General features: G+C 41.7%; 2 protein-coding genes across 4 annotated transcripts in view; one reads left to right on the forward strand and one right to left on the reverse strand.

Moving 5' to 3' along the window:
- ACAP3 (ArfGAP with coiled-coil, ankyrin repeat and PH domains 3) overlaps positions 1-2,599 on the forward strand; it is a 77,672-nt gene extending 75,073 nt beyond the window's left edge. For 2 of the 3 annotated variants that reach the window (XM_088136746.1, XM_088136745.1), the window contains exon 26: positions 135-2,599. In XM_088136746.1, coding sequence (XP_087992872.1) covers positions 135-241 — 107 coding nt within the window. In that variant the 3' untranslated portion in view covers positions 242-2,599. The remainder of the gene's footprint in view (positions 1-134) is intronic. The other variant, XM_088136744.1, reaches the window with a different exon arrangement.
- A 251-nt stretch (positions 2,600-2,850) lies between these two features.
- LOC103049233 (phospholipase A2 homolog otoconin-22-like) lies at positions 2,851-6,363 on the reverse strand. Its single transcript, XM_007426250.4, has 4 exons — positions 6,200-6,363; positions 5,665-5,809; positions 3,828-3,934; positions 2,851-3,320 (listed from the first exon to the last, which is right to left on the reverse strand). Exons 1-4 carry the CDS (start codon positions 6,237-6,239, stop codon positions 3,175-3,177), a joined length of 438 nt encoding a protein of 145 aa, XP_007426312.4. The 5' UTR covers positions 6,240-6,363; the 3' UTR covers positions 2,851-3,174.
- Between the last annotated feature and the right edge of the window lie 7,021 nt (positions 6,364-13,384).

Here is a 13,384-nt window from a genome sequence, read left to right on the forward strand (position 1 = left end):
CCATCTTCTCCCAAGAAACTGATCTTAACTGAGGTTAGGTATTTTCTAGGAGGAAAACAAAAGGGCAAGAAATCCCACCTTCTCCTTAAACGGGTGTGATCAATGCAAGTGTTGTGTTTTTCTTTCTCCCGCAGGAGATGCCACTTACCTTGACATCTTCCGAGACTTTTCTCACATGGCATCCAACAACCCAGAAAAACTCAACCGCCGTAGCCTTCATTTCCACCCTTCTTACCAATAGCTTTCTCCTCCAGTGTCTGCTTTCCTTCTGGTGGTAATGGGCTCATTTCAACTCAAAACAGTAACCAAGAGGAGGGGGCCTGCATGACACAGAGAAAAACAAGGAGGGACAAGTTGGTGAAGAACTGGGTCCACCTGAGATGCGGAGTCTCCGCCCACCCTCCAAATCTGATACCAGTTTCTACACACCTCTCCAAAGGAGTTTTTCCCATCCCTAGACTTTCTGAATAATATGGCCCTGCCTTGCGAATACATCTGCCAAAATTATGAGCCACAGAAATGGATCATCAAAAAGAGAGGCTGGGGTTTTTCTACAGTTTTCCTCCTTGCTAGCCAGGGAATCTTCTTCACTAGCCGCTGGTGGCTGGGAGCCAGTTGCAAGCGTACGGCAGAAAGGCTAGGATGGCTGTGTGCCACCGTCAGATTGGAAAGGATCATTCCCATCTATTATGTCTTGGCTCGTCAAGTGTACTAAACTATGGTTTCACTGCAGCTGATTAAATAAAATACGGTTTTCTGGGACACACTTCCAAGGTCAGCTGCATCATGGTTTAGCATGAAGCACAATCCAGACAATCTCTTGTCCTTCCCCCCCCCGCCCCACTTTTCTTTCAGTGATCAAACGTTGGACTTGAAAAAGCTTCTCCCTATAGGAGAAAATAACCTTACTATTATATTTTTGTGAAGTGCTTAGAAGTCTTCACTGTTCAGAAAGCCCATAATGGTCCATTTTGTTCCCAGAGAGGTGCTTTGGGTGCCATCTCTACTGCTTTGGACTAGAGGTAGGCTGAAGCCTGGATTGCCCTGAACCCAGGACTGCCGTGGGCTCTTGGTACCTTCAAATATGTGTCCTGCTTTTCCTCCCCACCCCTTCATTTTTTTCCCTCTTGACCTCATCAGACACCACCACCTTTCACTTCCCTTAATGCCCCTAACCTGGTGTCAGTGTGAGGCATTGTGGGAAATTAAAATGGTGGTAAGACTTAGCTGGCCACATCCTCTGCTCAGAAATAAGAATCCAGCGCGAACTTCACTGAAATTTTGCTCCACTTCCACCGGGAAATTTATTTTAAAGGTAAACCTAGGAACTTGCCAGGTGATGGATGGAGAGGGTATGGTAGGAAGAAATTTGTTGGTGGACATGGAATTTAAAAGCTGGATCTTCCTGCTTCGCAGCTCACATTTCTTGCTGACGTGTTGTAGTGACTCTTGGTCGATGAGAACTTAGTCCCAGAGATACTGTCTGCAGATTAAGTAATTACCAAGTTTCTTTCTTTTTAAAAACTGGAAAGAGAAACTGAAAGCAACATCTTCCAGAACCTAACTCATTTGCTGATGGCCTTGGCAAAATGGAACCTCTCTTGATGAAATTTGAACTTCGATTATGATGGGGATTTGAATTTCAGTTACACTCCAGAACAGTTGACGTCGCTCCGGGGTATTGTGGGAAATTGAGACGGCTGGCCGGCTCTCTTTGTCACGATCTAGTAAATGTACCATAGCCGCTCCGTTGCTTGCTAATATATTTTATAATATTTCTGATGTTCTCTTGTTCCTCCCTCTCTTTTTTTAGACAGCAAGAATTGATGGCAACTTTTTTTTTTTTTTTTAACTCATATTGTTTTATGGTTTTGTTATTTTGCGTGTATGTTTTTTAAACAAATTTATAGGGAAGAGTTTGTACGGGTACAGACCTCCTCTTGAACGTGCTTAATTTTTGAGTGTGTATAGAAGTCCTTGTTTATATGCTGAAAATGTAATATATCTCCAAGCAAAATATAAGTATTTTTAAATCTTGTGATGGGAGAGTGGGAGGGATGGACAGCAATGCCTTATTTACAAGAGTATAAATAAACTTGGAAGAGATTTTTCTTCCAGTAAAACCAATAATGCTTTCCTTGTCACTTTTTCTGGTTTGGACCTCTTTTAAGCTGGTGAGAAATTATGTCATGCTGTATTTTATAGGATAAGATTTACTGGGAACAGGTTTATGGCTTGGAAGCCAGCTGGTAATTTTTTTTTTTTGGCTTTGTAAGCTAGAACAAGTACTTTGTGTCCTAAGGTTAAGAAGCCAAAATGTTTTCCTTTGAAATGTTTGTACTTCTGCTTTCTTAGTAATGCTATTAAATTACATGTTGGGGACGGATTAACTGCAGACTTCTAAGGATTCAGAGCAAATGCTGTTTGATGCTTTAAAATTGTCCATACATAGAAACGCACACTGCAACGGATGTACGCATAGCCTTTTTCCTTACATTTGTCTCTTCATCATTTCTAAACTTGCAAGTAGGGGTCTACCCATGAGCTAAAGAGATGTGATGTGATATGGGTTGCACTCATTTGTGTATATGTGTGTGTATTATTATATTAGATCATATTACTATTCTGTAGTTTCCATTATTTCACGTGTGACAATATGGGTTTTCGGCAGACCCAAGCCTTGACCGTTAGTTTGGTTTTTGAATCCTTTTATTTATGAGAAAACAGGCATTCAATGCCAACCAGGCTAATTATACACTGTCAGTTTTGGTTTGGCTCAGTTTCTCATTTTCCCAACCCCACGTCGGATTCAGTCTGTTTTGGCACCAGCGCCAAGCCAACAAAATCTGCCTGAAAATGTGTACGCATCCATTTTATGCCCAGTTCTAACAGATGCATGTTTTCTAGTGTGTATGTGATTTTCCATCCAAACGTAATGCACCAGATGCTTTTAAGCCAAACTAAATTGTGCACTGAAGAACAAGAGGAAAGACTGATGATATATTTATTTTGCCCTACTTTAATACATATATCGTTGGCTTTTCTTATTTCTTACAAAGAGAGTTTTGGTCTCCCCATGCGTTTCCATTTTGCAGACAAATGACTGAAAAAGCAGACAGAATTCCCATAGAGGCAGAGACAGCAGTTGGTTCCACCACCTGAAAGAAGCATGCTTCAACAAAATGGTCGTTGGGCCCTGCAGTTGGCCACTGGGTGATTTTTGAACTGAGGGTTGTAGGTGAAAAGATGTTTCTGGAAGCAACTGGCAGCTTTCTGGTCACACTCACACACCATTTTCTCACAATGATCCCTTGATTTGACTGCAGAGAGGGAAGACCGTGGCTAAGTCCACATATGATGGTAAACTAAAGGTTGCTCAGCCTGGTTTTGGCAGACGAATACAATTGCTGGCGTGGCTTATCTGATTTTGTTTTCTTTTGCCTCAGAGAAAGGGGCGTATGAAATCTTGGGTGTATCTCCCCTTGCAGCCCACAGAGGCCACATCCCTCTTCCAAAGTTTAACCCAAGTAAAAAGAGTAGCTGCAAATGTGTCAGCTTCTGCACTGAATTGTGTTTTGTTTTAACAAGCCATCATGGCCTGGGTCATAGAGGCCATAGTTGCCATGCTACACCATAAACGATAGCTTACGAACATTAATGGCTGAGTTCCCATATTGCGCAAAGCTAAATGCAAGCAATCAAGTGGCTCAGCTACAGAACAGCTTGCTTGGTTGGACCTTCTCCCTCCACTTTGATCCCGTGAGATGATTCTTTATGTGGGCCGCTACTTCTATCCAGTTCCCTGGTTCAGCCTCTCCTTAACTCACCGCATTTGATTTTGTCTCTCTGGGCGTAGAACCTGTAGGTGTGGACTTTGGGGTTGCAGCCGTACATCTCTGCCTTGTTGTAGCAACAGTCATGGCTGTGGCAACACCTTTGGGTAGAGAAAGAAAATGCACATGTATATTCTTACCCGAACATTTCAGAAGTGATAAATGAAAACATCAAGCACCTTCAAGTAGCACTTATTTAAGGTCTCCAGTTTTGTTTTCGCAGGATGCAGTTCTGATACTCTAGGGCCACAACCATTTTGATCAAGGGCCCTCCTGTCCAAAATGTGAGGCTAGAATAAACATAATATTCTACTGAAATGAAGTGAGGTAAGAGTGAGTGCAATTCACCCTCCCACACATTCAGTTGCATTTCCTCCTCCCATTGCAGAACAAACTTATTGAGATGCTCTGTTAGTCCTGTTAGGGTTTAGGGAAGTTTTTATAGGTTAACTAGAAAAACAAAAATAGCAGTGGCTACAAAACATGCTGCACCCCCCCCCCCCAAATCATGGCCACCATTTTTGCCCACAGTGCCTTGCAACAGAAGAATTTCTAAGAGTTGAGATGAGGAGATTGAAGGGGATCAGCAGCAGATGTACTAACCTACTTGCACTTGTCCTAAAGCTCAATGCAGCTGAAGGTAATAGGTATGGCATACAGGTGAGGGAGGTGGCTGGCAGAGTTCTCCGTTGCTTTGCAGGGGGGCTGCTGCGGGATGAATGCAGACCTACCTGTATCTGCCAACCAGTGATTGGCTGTTTTTGCAGGGCTGGTAACTCATTCTGGCAAGTGAGCTGCTTGTGAGACTGTGCCTGTTTCGTGTAGATGCCACACCAGAAAGGAAATGTCTGAAATCAGTAGATCATTCCTACTTTGGACCTGGATACGTAATTCATCCAGAGGCTCCTTCTTTATCTGCTGACAGTTTTTGGTAAGCATGATAAACACACTAATTTTAAGTCTGGATAAATATGGGGTGGAGGCACTTTTGTTGGCACAATATAATGTATTCTATCAAGAAAAGAAATTAGATGCATGCACAAAAACATGAAGCTTGTTTAGCTTTAATCTTGGTAACTTTATTTTTGGGTGGGTTTGCATGTTGTGCAAACGCGGTTAGTTATTTTGTTAGTTCATTTATTACATTTATATCCTGCTGCAATTTGAAGAGTCTCAGCAGCCTACATGATATGAAAATGTTAATTGAAACATCCACAGTGCATCTAATAAAAAAAATTAAATATCTAGGTCATAAAGTCATAAACCAACAAACCCTATGAACAACAGCTGAAAAGAGAGGAAGGCAAAAAATAAAAGAGTAAAAAGAATCACAGATGGTACAAGTCATGAACTTAGCTGGATGACTCCCCAAAAGAACGAAGTTTTTTAACATCCTTCTGAAAGCCATCAGGGAGGGGTTTGGTTTGATCTCCCTCAGGAGCTATTACAAAGCACTGGAACTTCCACTGAAAAACAGCTCTTCTTGGTGTCAGCTCCCTTCACAGATGGCGCAGTGCTTTGTGTAAAGCTAGAAAATGGGCTAATTAATAGTCAAGTTAAATGTGTATGAATGCAGTTCCTAAAAACAGTAGATGGAGTTCAAGAAAAATAGGGGTGTTGCTCTAGACAAGTCCGCTCTGATTACACCCACTTTCCCGCTTCTCCCACTCCAGGGCAGTCCTTGGAAGGCTCCACATGTCCCATACGCAGGCCTTGACCAACACACACTTTTTGCACATATCCTTCTCAGCCTGAAATCCTGATGCCCTCTGGATTTTAGGCAAAGGTTGATACACTCCGCATTTAGATGAGAAATGCAGGTACCCCTCACCTATCAATGGCATCTACAGGAAAGCCTTGAGTCCCTGCTCCACAGTGGCACCCATAGTTGGTGAAGTTAGCCAGGTTGTAGGTGACGGTGCTGAGCTGGATCATCTCATTGAACTGAGTGGCTGTGCTGGTCACAAGAGCCAATCCTGAAAAAGGAATTGTTCATTTTAGGGAAGTGCGAAGGGCTTGAAAGGAGTCAGAAGGCCATATAGTCTCTTCTCTGCCTTCAGAGTTAAGGTGTATTCATTTTCCCTTCCCAGCATGTTTCAAGATGATGGCTTGAAGCAATGCCCTCTCTCCAATCTGGCTTAATGATGGAGCCAACTCAGAGTGAGGGTCACTGTCCTTCCATTCTTTGAAGCTTTTTGGGAAACAAACAGTACCTCCTGTCATATTAGGATACAGTTGAAATCACCAAATGAAACACAACATGGGAAAATCTCTCCACATCTCTCAGAACTCAATTTTTTAACAAGAGACATTCTAAAAAGAACATACAACTCCACTCTCAAAAGAATGTCAGAGGAATTGCTTACCGCAAGCCAAAACCAGCATGGAGATGACAACATGCTTCATCTCTGGGGTAGATCTGTGTAAAACGAATCTTGTTCAGCTGCTGGAAGACTGGTTTTGTGCAATTTTTCTGGAACCATCTCCCTTTATAAGCATACCTTGATCAAATCCTTGGATCAAATGACCTCTCCCCCCTAGCCACCGTTCATAATAATTATATCCAAAGACCAAAACAAAACAAAGTGATGGACCATAATTATCAAGCAGGTCTGAAAACATTGGGATATTTTTGTTGGGTGCAACCCAGGGATGTGGGCAGAGCCTTTGTCTAAGCATGTTTTTTTTTCCACTGACCATTGCTTTTTATTCATTTAAAACCATGAGGAAAACCACCACTGGAGAGAAGGGCTACCTTGGTTTAGTGAAAGGCAAATCAGTGTATTTCCTGGTCGATGTCATGTTTGCGTAAGTGCATGCAGAGGTCCATTTCACATGAATTTATATTTCTCCTTTTTTCCATTGTAAATGATCTGCCTGAAAATGTGCATGTGAATCTATACTACTTTTAAGTATTTTTCCTTCAAAATCACAGTTCTAAATCTGTTGTCTTAAAAAACAGACATTTTCTATATGTTTTTTAACACTGAAAACATTAAAAGAACTAGGGAGGCCATGGCAGAGCCATTTCTGTCAAGACGTTATTTCAAGAATCACAGTTCTGACTGATTTGTATTGAACTGGCCAATACCAAGTGAATTAACGGAGACATTATTAGTTATTCACTTAAGAATGCCAATAGTTCAGCTTTTCTTTGTATTTGCATTTTGCTAGATGCAGTGAGGCACTCTTGGTTTTTAAAGCGTACAAATAGGTTTGACATGTGGAAGAGGACGGGCAAAAAGAGCGTCGTCATCCCCAGGATGCTGATGTTTCCATGACAGACAGGAAGGCAATACCCATTCCTCTTATCAGAAGTGGGGAAACATTTTGACTTGATAGCCACATTGACTCTAGTCAAACACAGTAAGGGTTTCATATAGCCACAAGCCATTTCTCTAGATTACACACATCCTCCACTTACATATCCATGGTCCATATGGAGAGCTGACGAGATAGTCTTTCCCTCTGTTTTTTTGGGCCCTTTGTGACAAATCGAACGCCACTGGCAATCTGCCACATAGAAGTGGTTCAGATAATGAATGAATGCATGGGAAAAAGACAAGGATAGAATAAGATAGGTGGTCTGAATGGGGAAGTCCACCATGGGGCATATCTGGCCTGCGCATCAGAGCTTCCTGATGCCTGCTCTAATGTAGACACAGGGGAGATTAATCTTGGACGCTTTGAATGCAAATCTTTTGCATGAACTGAGCTATGATTGTCCCTGTCCGTTATTAATTTCTTCCGTTGTCTCTCACTGAATTCTTATTCCTTCTATAACTGATCTCTTGTCCATTCCATATTAACTTAAGGACCTTCCTTAAGTTAGAATTATACCATGGGGCCCTCCAGCCCAAGATTCTCTCTCCCTGCCACAATATTTGTCATCAACTGTTACATGGCTCTTTTAGCAGAAGACCTTGAGACTGAACCTGGCCTCCTCCTGCAGGCACAGCAAAGGTCTACAAGTTAACTCCTGAGTTCAAAGGAAAAGAGGCAATGGAATAGAGGGAACAAAAAAATAAAGTACAAAATATTATTTTCTTAAAACAAATGGATGGTCCTTCCATTTCTCTGTACTTAATTACATGTTCATTACGTTGGAAGGAACAGGAAGGTTGATCATAGTGTTTCTTTTTTTCTATTCCTGTCCACTGATGATCACTGGCTCAGGGGTAAACACCGATGGAGAATGAGGTGATCTTAGTGTATTTATCAGCTGAGCTCATGGGCCATTTCTAGTCTTGAGGAACAGAAAACCACTGTAAAGGCGGCAGTTGTGCAACCAGAAGGAAGAGTTTAGTCAGAGGGGGGAAATTTGGATGATGCTGTGGAGGAGACCCAGAGGTGAAATGGGCATTTAGCATTTTGTCAGTCTAGTTAAGGCAAAATAGCACGAGAACAGCTTGCCTTTTGACATGGGCTGAAGTTCTGGAGATGAGGAAATAGTTCTCAAAATGTTCTGCTAGATGTCAATTTTGGTTCGATTAACAGTGGGGGGCGGTACAGCCAAGTAAGGTGACCTTTTGCCTTTTTTTTTTTGTCTTCCATAATTGAAAGCTGCTGGATTTGATGGCATTCTCTATTTGAAAAGATGATGCAGTTGCTCTTTTGCATCCTGCGCTGCAGCTCCTTGACCTCCAAGGTGGGGTCCGAAACTATTGATGTTCATGGACAACTCCATGTGGCATTTTAGCAGACCAGCAAGTAGGTCATGATCAAGCCATTCCATTAGAAAACCAAGAAAAAAATAATATATCTTGACCTCAGGTAGGGAGATTGAGCATTACAGAGCAGCCAACGGTTCCTCCCAATAATCCTCGTAGAAATGGCGTGACTCACAATGAGAAACATCATGACCCCATTTTTCTTTCTTTCACATATGTGTACATACACACACATGGAAAATTAAGAAGGAAAAGTATGTATAAAAACACACACCCAGACTTTTCAGTGACCTTATGAGATGACCCTTCCCTTCCATGTAAGTTAATGATTTGTTTTAGAAAAAACAACGCCCTTTGGAATATGATGTCCTGGATCAGGAATGCAAGATGTGGGACCAGTGACAAAATATCCTTGCTCCTGCTAGGAGTTTCAGTCAGATAGCTGTGCCCTTCTCCAGGACACGACGTCCTGCTCTTGTCTTTGCTTTGCTGTTCCGATTTCTTTTCTACATGGGATCCATTCCATTGCCGGGACAATGTTTCTCAACATTAATTTATTCAGAACTAATTCCTTTGCCAGAAATGCCTACATGTGTTTTAAGTCATCCACACTGGACTCAGTTAAAGGCTTGAAACCAAACCTGTTCTTATTTCTATTTTGTCTTTTCCCTGGTGAATTTAATGAAGACAGAATAAAGGGCAGAAAATCTTTTACACAATGCTCAGATATGTGCCCCCCCCCCCAGATCATGAGATTTTGGCAAGCTCTCAAGCAAGATTGCCAAAATCTGCTGAGTAACGTTCCCACTGAGACAAGGATGAACACAACGATGTAGAAATAATCATATTCCAGAAGTGGGTAGCCACATATGATAGTTGACAGTTCTTGAATGAGTGAGAATTGCAGTGCAGAATTTATACCTGGCCACCTCTCAAACATTTCATGCTGTTTTATGATAGCACCATCTCAGAACAGGAGACTTAGATCTCCTTTAATCTCTAGCCTTCGTGGTATTTGCTGGTGACAGATGCTTGCTTACATGCTCTGCGTTACTGGTCTTCTATTCAGATATGTCCATCAAGCTAGGCAGGAATAATAGAAGAGAATATCTGTAGCTCAAGGTTGAACTGTGGAGTCCTCGGTGCTCTCTGAGCTTGGTTGTTTGCTTGCAAGCATTTCATTATCCGACTAGGTAACATCATCAGTGCTCAGGAATATTCCAGCTGTTAACTGAGTTAGGCAAGTAGGCGGGAATCAGAAGGCAGGAATATTCCAGCTGTTAACTGAGCCTTCTACAAAAATAGAAGTAACAAATCTGGCACTATTGATTTTTTACTTCTATTTTTCCTTTCTTCCTTTTGCCTGCTCAGCAAGGCGGGTTAGATGGAAAGTGAGTGTTATGGGATTAGATGGGATTCTAGCTCCAGGATCTTATTTGTGGCTCTCAAAAGAAGGGAAAATTAGATGACTCCTTCTGAAGTCGCAGCCATCCCTGGGAGCTCAAAGGCAATAAGATGGTTGTAATAGGTTAAGCCAAGGGGCATCTGAGCAAAAGAACAGATCTGCATCCTCAAACATTTCCCATTGCTTCACCTTTTTCTTGTCTTGGCCAATGGTTGGTTTTAATCTAGGCCACATGCTCCTTTGCAACCCTGTTGACCTGTGACTCCCCTCACAAATCCAGTTTCAGTTCTGTAACCCCATCTCAAATCCTGGGAATGCAGCCAGCTTACACCACACATGCTCTTCTACTGAAACTGAGACGTTCTGTAACACTGGAAACCTATGTATCTCTCTGCTGACTTTGCCTGAAACTGACTTGTCTTTTTGGCCAGCTTTGGTTCTGGAACAGGGAGCAGTAAATTACAGCATTGGGTAATAAATGGCTATGTATGACTTTCATAAACCTACGCAGACCAAAACAGAACAAAAGTATGTATTATGTATACCAAAAAGAAAAAGAAAAAAAGAACATTAAGACTTCACCTAAGATGCTTGCAAAGCCAAATCTCTTGATTCTTACATATGAGGGACATTCAAATTATTCTCCCAGAGCACAGTGACAAGCTCTTGGTTTACCTCCAGACAAAGCTGGCTGAATTTAGATACTGTTGGAATCAATGAAATAAATTGGTCACAGATAGTTTAACTGAATTAAGTGCAAGTGAGTTTGCCAGGGATCTAATTTAATGGATGGGTAGACCAGACACACTCGACTCTAGATCCAGATTAATTCCTGTATTCACATAACGTGATGCTCAAACAAATAAAGGATTTTATGGGTTATTGTAATGGTTCATACAATGGCTGAGTTTCCACAACACATTGGATTGAAACTATCCCACCCCAACATGTTGGGAAGACCCAACCTATATGTTTCTAAGAAACATATGGCGGTAGTAAGGGGTTTTGCTGGGGAGATCTTGTTTCAGTCATGGAGCTTTTGTTATGGGGGAATTGCTACGCATGTTGTCTTTAGCTTCTTAGAGACATGTAGTAAATAAATTAAGTAATCAGTGGCCACCCAGATAATTCTAGGAAATTTTCTGGCAAGAAGCAAAGACAATGTGTCCCCCTAAACATCTTTTGTCTCTGACTTTTTGATTCTAGGTATTTTGTGTAATTTACTAAATGATATGAGAACCTCCCCATGAATTTAGAGGGTTTAGGGCTGAGCAAGAAACAAATTTAATTTTTTAATTTTTATTACCACTTCCATTAATAATATTATGGTCGCACAGTCAGCCAGATGTTTAGACTGGATTTGGCATTTTTATCCTTTCCAAGGACCTAGGATAGGCAGATGTTATTGTTTGATGGTGTTAAAAATATTGTTATTATTATTATTAAAATTTATATAACACCCGATTCCCAATGACTCTGGGCAGTTTATGCATCATGAGAGGTTGTCAAGCTTTCTGATACCCCAATCAGACTGCAGCTCAAAGAATGCTTTCATTTTGCCTGGCCAAGCCTGATCAGGGATTTTTAAAAACAACACTCCCCCATACCCCTCTCTAAGTTGTCTGCAACCTCCAGAGAGTCCCAGCCCACAGTTTGAGGACCCATGGGTTATGGTATTACAGAGCAGTCATACTCTTTAGTTGGAGTGTTCCAAAGCTGAGCACGCGGGTGAAGCTAGCACTTGACTCAGAGGCTGATGGTAAGGCAGACGTGAGTCAGAATTCCCCTGCTGAGTTTGGAGGCCTATCTCTGAATCCAGAGAAAAAAGCTGAACAATTTTGCCATATCCTCTGTTTAATTAGCCTGATATTGTCCGTTCTTCATGTTTTCATGCTGGAGAACCATTGCCTACAACCTTTCCCCTCATCCATTCAGTCTGTTCTCTGTTGGTGATTTCTGGGCCTTTCCCCTACGTAGCTTGCACCCATGGCATTTCCTCCTGTGACCCACAGGATGTGGGTGGAAAGTTGACCTGTCCTGAACTGCAGTTTCATCAGGTACAACAGCTTTCTTTTTCCTTTTCTTTCCTGCTAGGGTGGGACTTCAACTGAAGGAAGAGGAAATAGAGTTTCATCACACGACAACCGTTCCTACAACGACTCTACAAGGTAGGCTGATATCAGACTAGGGGAAAGGTGGATCACTTTGTAGGTACTTTTTATAGTTCCAAAAAAGTAGCCTTCTCTTAGGGGGAAGGATTTTGTAGTTTATGTTTTTGTTGATGAATATGAAGAGTTTTGTTACATGAACCCAAAATTTCAGTCTGAGTCCAGAGTGGCCACTGACACGTCATCTTCCCCATTACACTTGACCAGCTTTTGCTTTGAGTCCTGCTATCTCTTATTTGCACGTCAAACATTGTGACTTTATTGGTTTCTCAAATACTTTTATACACATTCTGGACTTCATTTCAGTGCCTGTGAGAACGAAAGTCTTTGTTTCCACAGGTAGACTAAACAATTCTGTTCCTTCTCTGCAGACAACGAAGCTAGCAGCTTTGGCCAGGCGGCCAAGCCAGGAAGGAGAGGGAAAGAGGTAACTGGCACACACCAGAATGGCCTTAGATCAAAGGTGCATGGCTATTTCTGGGACAAGGGCTGCAACTGGTGTGCTGGGGGAGAGGGGAGGGGGTCAAATTCCCTGAAGCAATGGGTGGGGCAAGGACAAGCATTCAGTCTGGTTTTACTTCCTGTAGACTGAAATTTAACTATAATTCACTGTAGTAAAGATGATGACCCTGAAGTCATGCATTTCAAAGTTGTCCCATCTGGCATACAAAAGTTTACAAGTTTGAATCAGTGGTAAGTTGTTAAGCAGGCCTTGGGATGCTGAAGGGCCTATGTGCTTCTATGGATCTATGCAAACAATTCTTTCCTTACTAGCATCATGGGTGAGGAAGGTGGGCTTATGCCAGCTTCTCTCTCTCCATCGCATCTTTGTTGGCAGCTCTGCTGATTGCAACAAAACATCTCAAGTACTTTCCTGACCTAAGGAAGAAGCAGAGATTTTGTCACCTGTGGTGAAGGGTGTTACGCACAGAGGACCAACATGAGGATTGAATTGTACTCTGAGTCATGTTATAGGATCCAGCAAAGCACCTACAGATCAGTCCTGTGGTAGATTGTTAAAAACAAATTCAACACAATGATCTACAGTTGTTACTATAAATGCCTCCCTTTCTTTGCACAACCAACATGGCTATTTTTCTACAGAATGGTTCCTAACACGTATTCTTTATTTATTTATATATTCATCATATTTACGTAGTCAGGTTAGCTATAGTTTTGATATAGTTTTAAAGTTTTCATCCACCTTTCCCTCTGGTTTCTAGTCTCTCTGGATTGTATACTGTTTTTGTCCTTTTTAATGCAATTTTCTTTCTGTTTTTTTTAAAATGCAACTTCCTTTATGAATGC

The sequence above is a fragment of the Python bivittatus genome, unplaced genomic scaffold, assembly GCF_059951505.1.
Source record: "Python bivittatus isolate LINGU-HERP-01145 unplaced genomic scaffold, Pbiv_v1 ctg000090_np1212, whole genome shotgun sequence".
In the NCBI taxonomy this organism is placed as follows: domain Eukaryota; kingdom Metazoa; phylum Chordata; class Lepidosauria; order Squamata; family Pythonidae; genus Python; species Python bivittatus.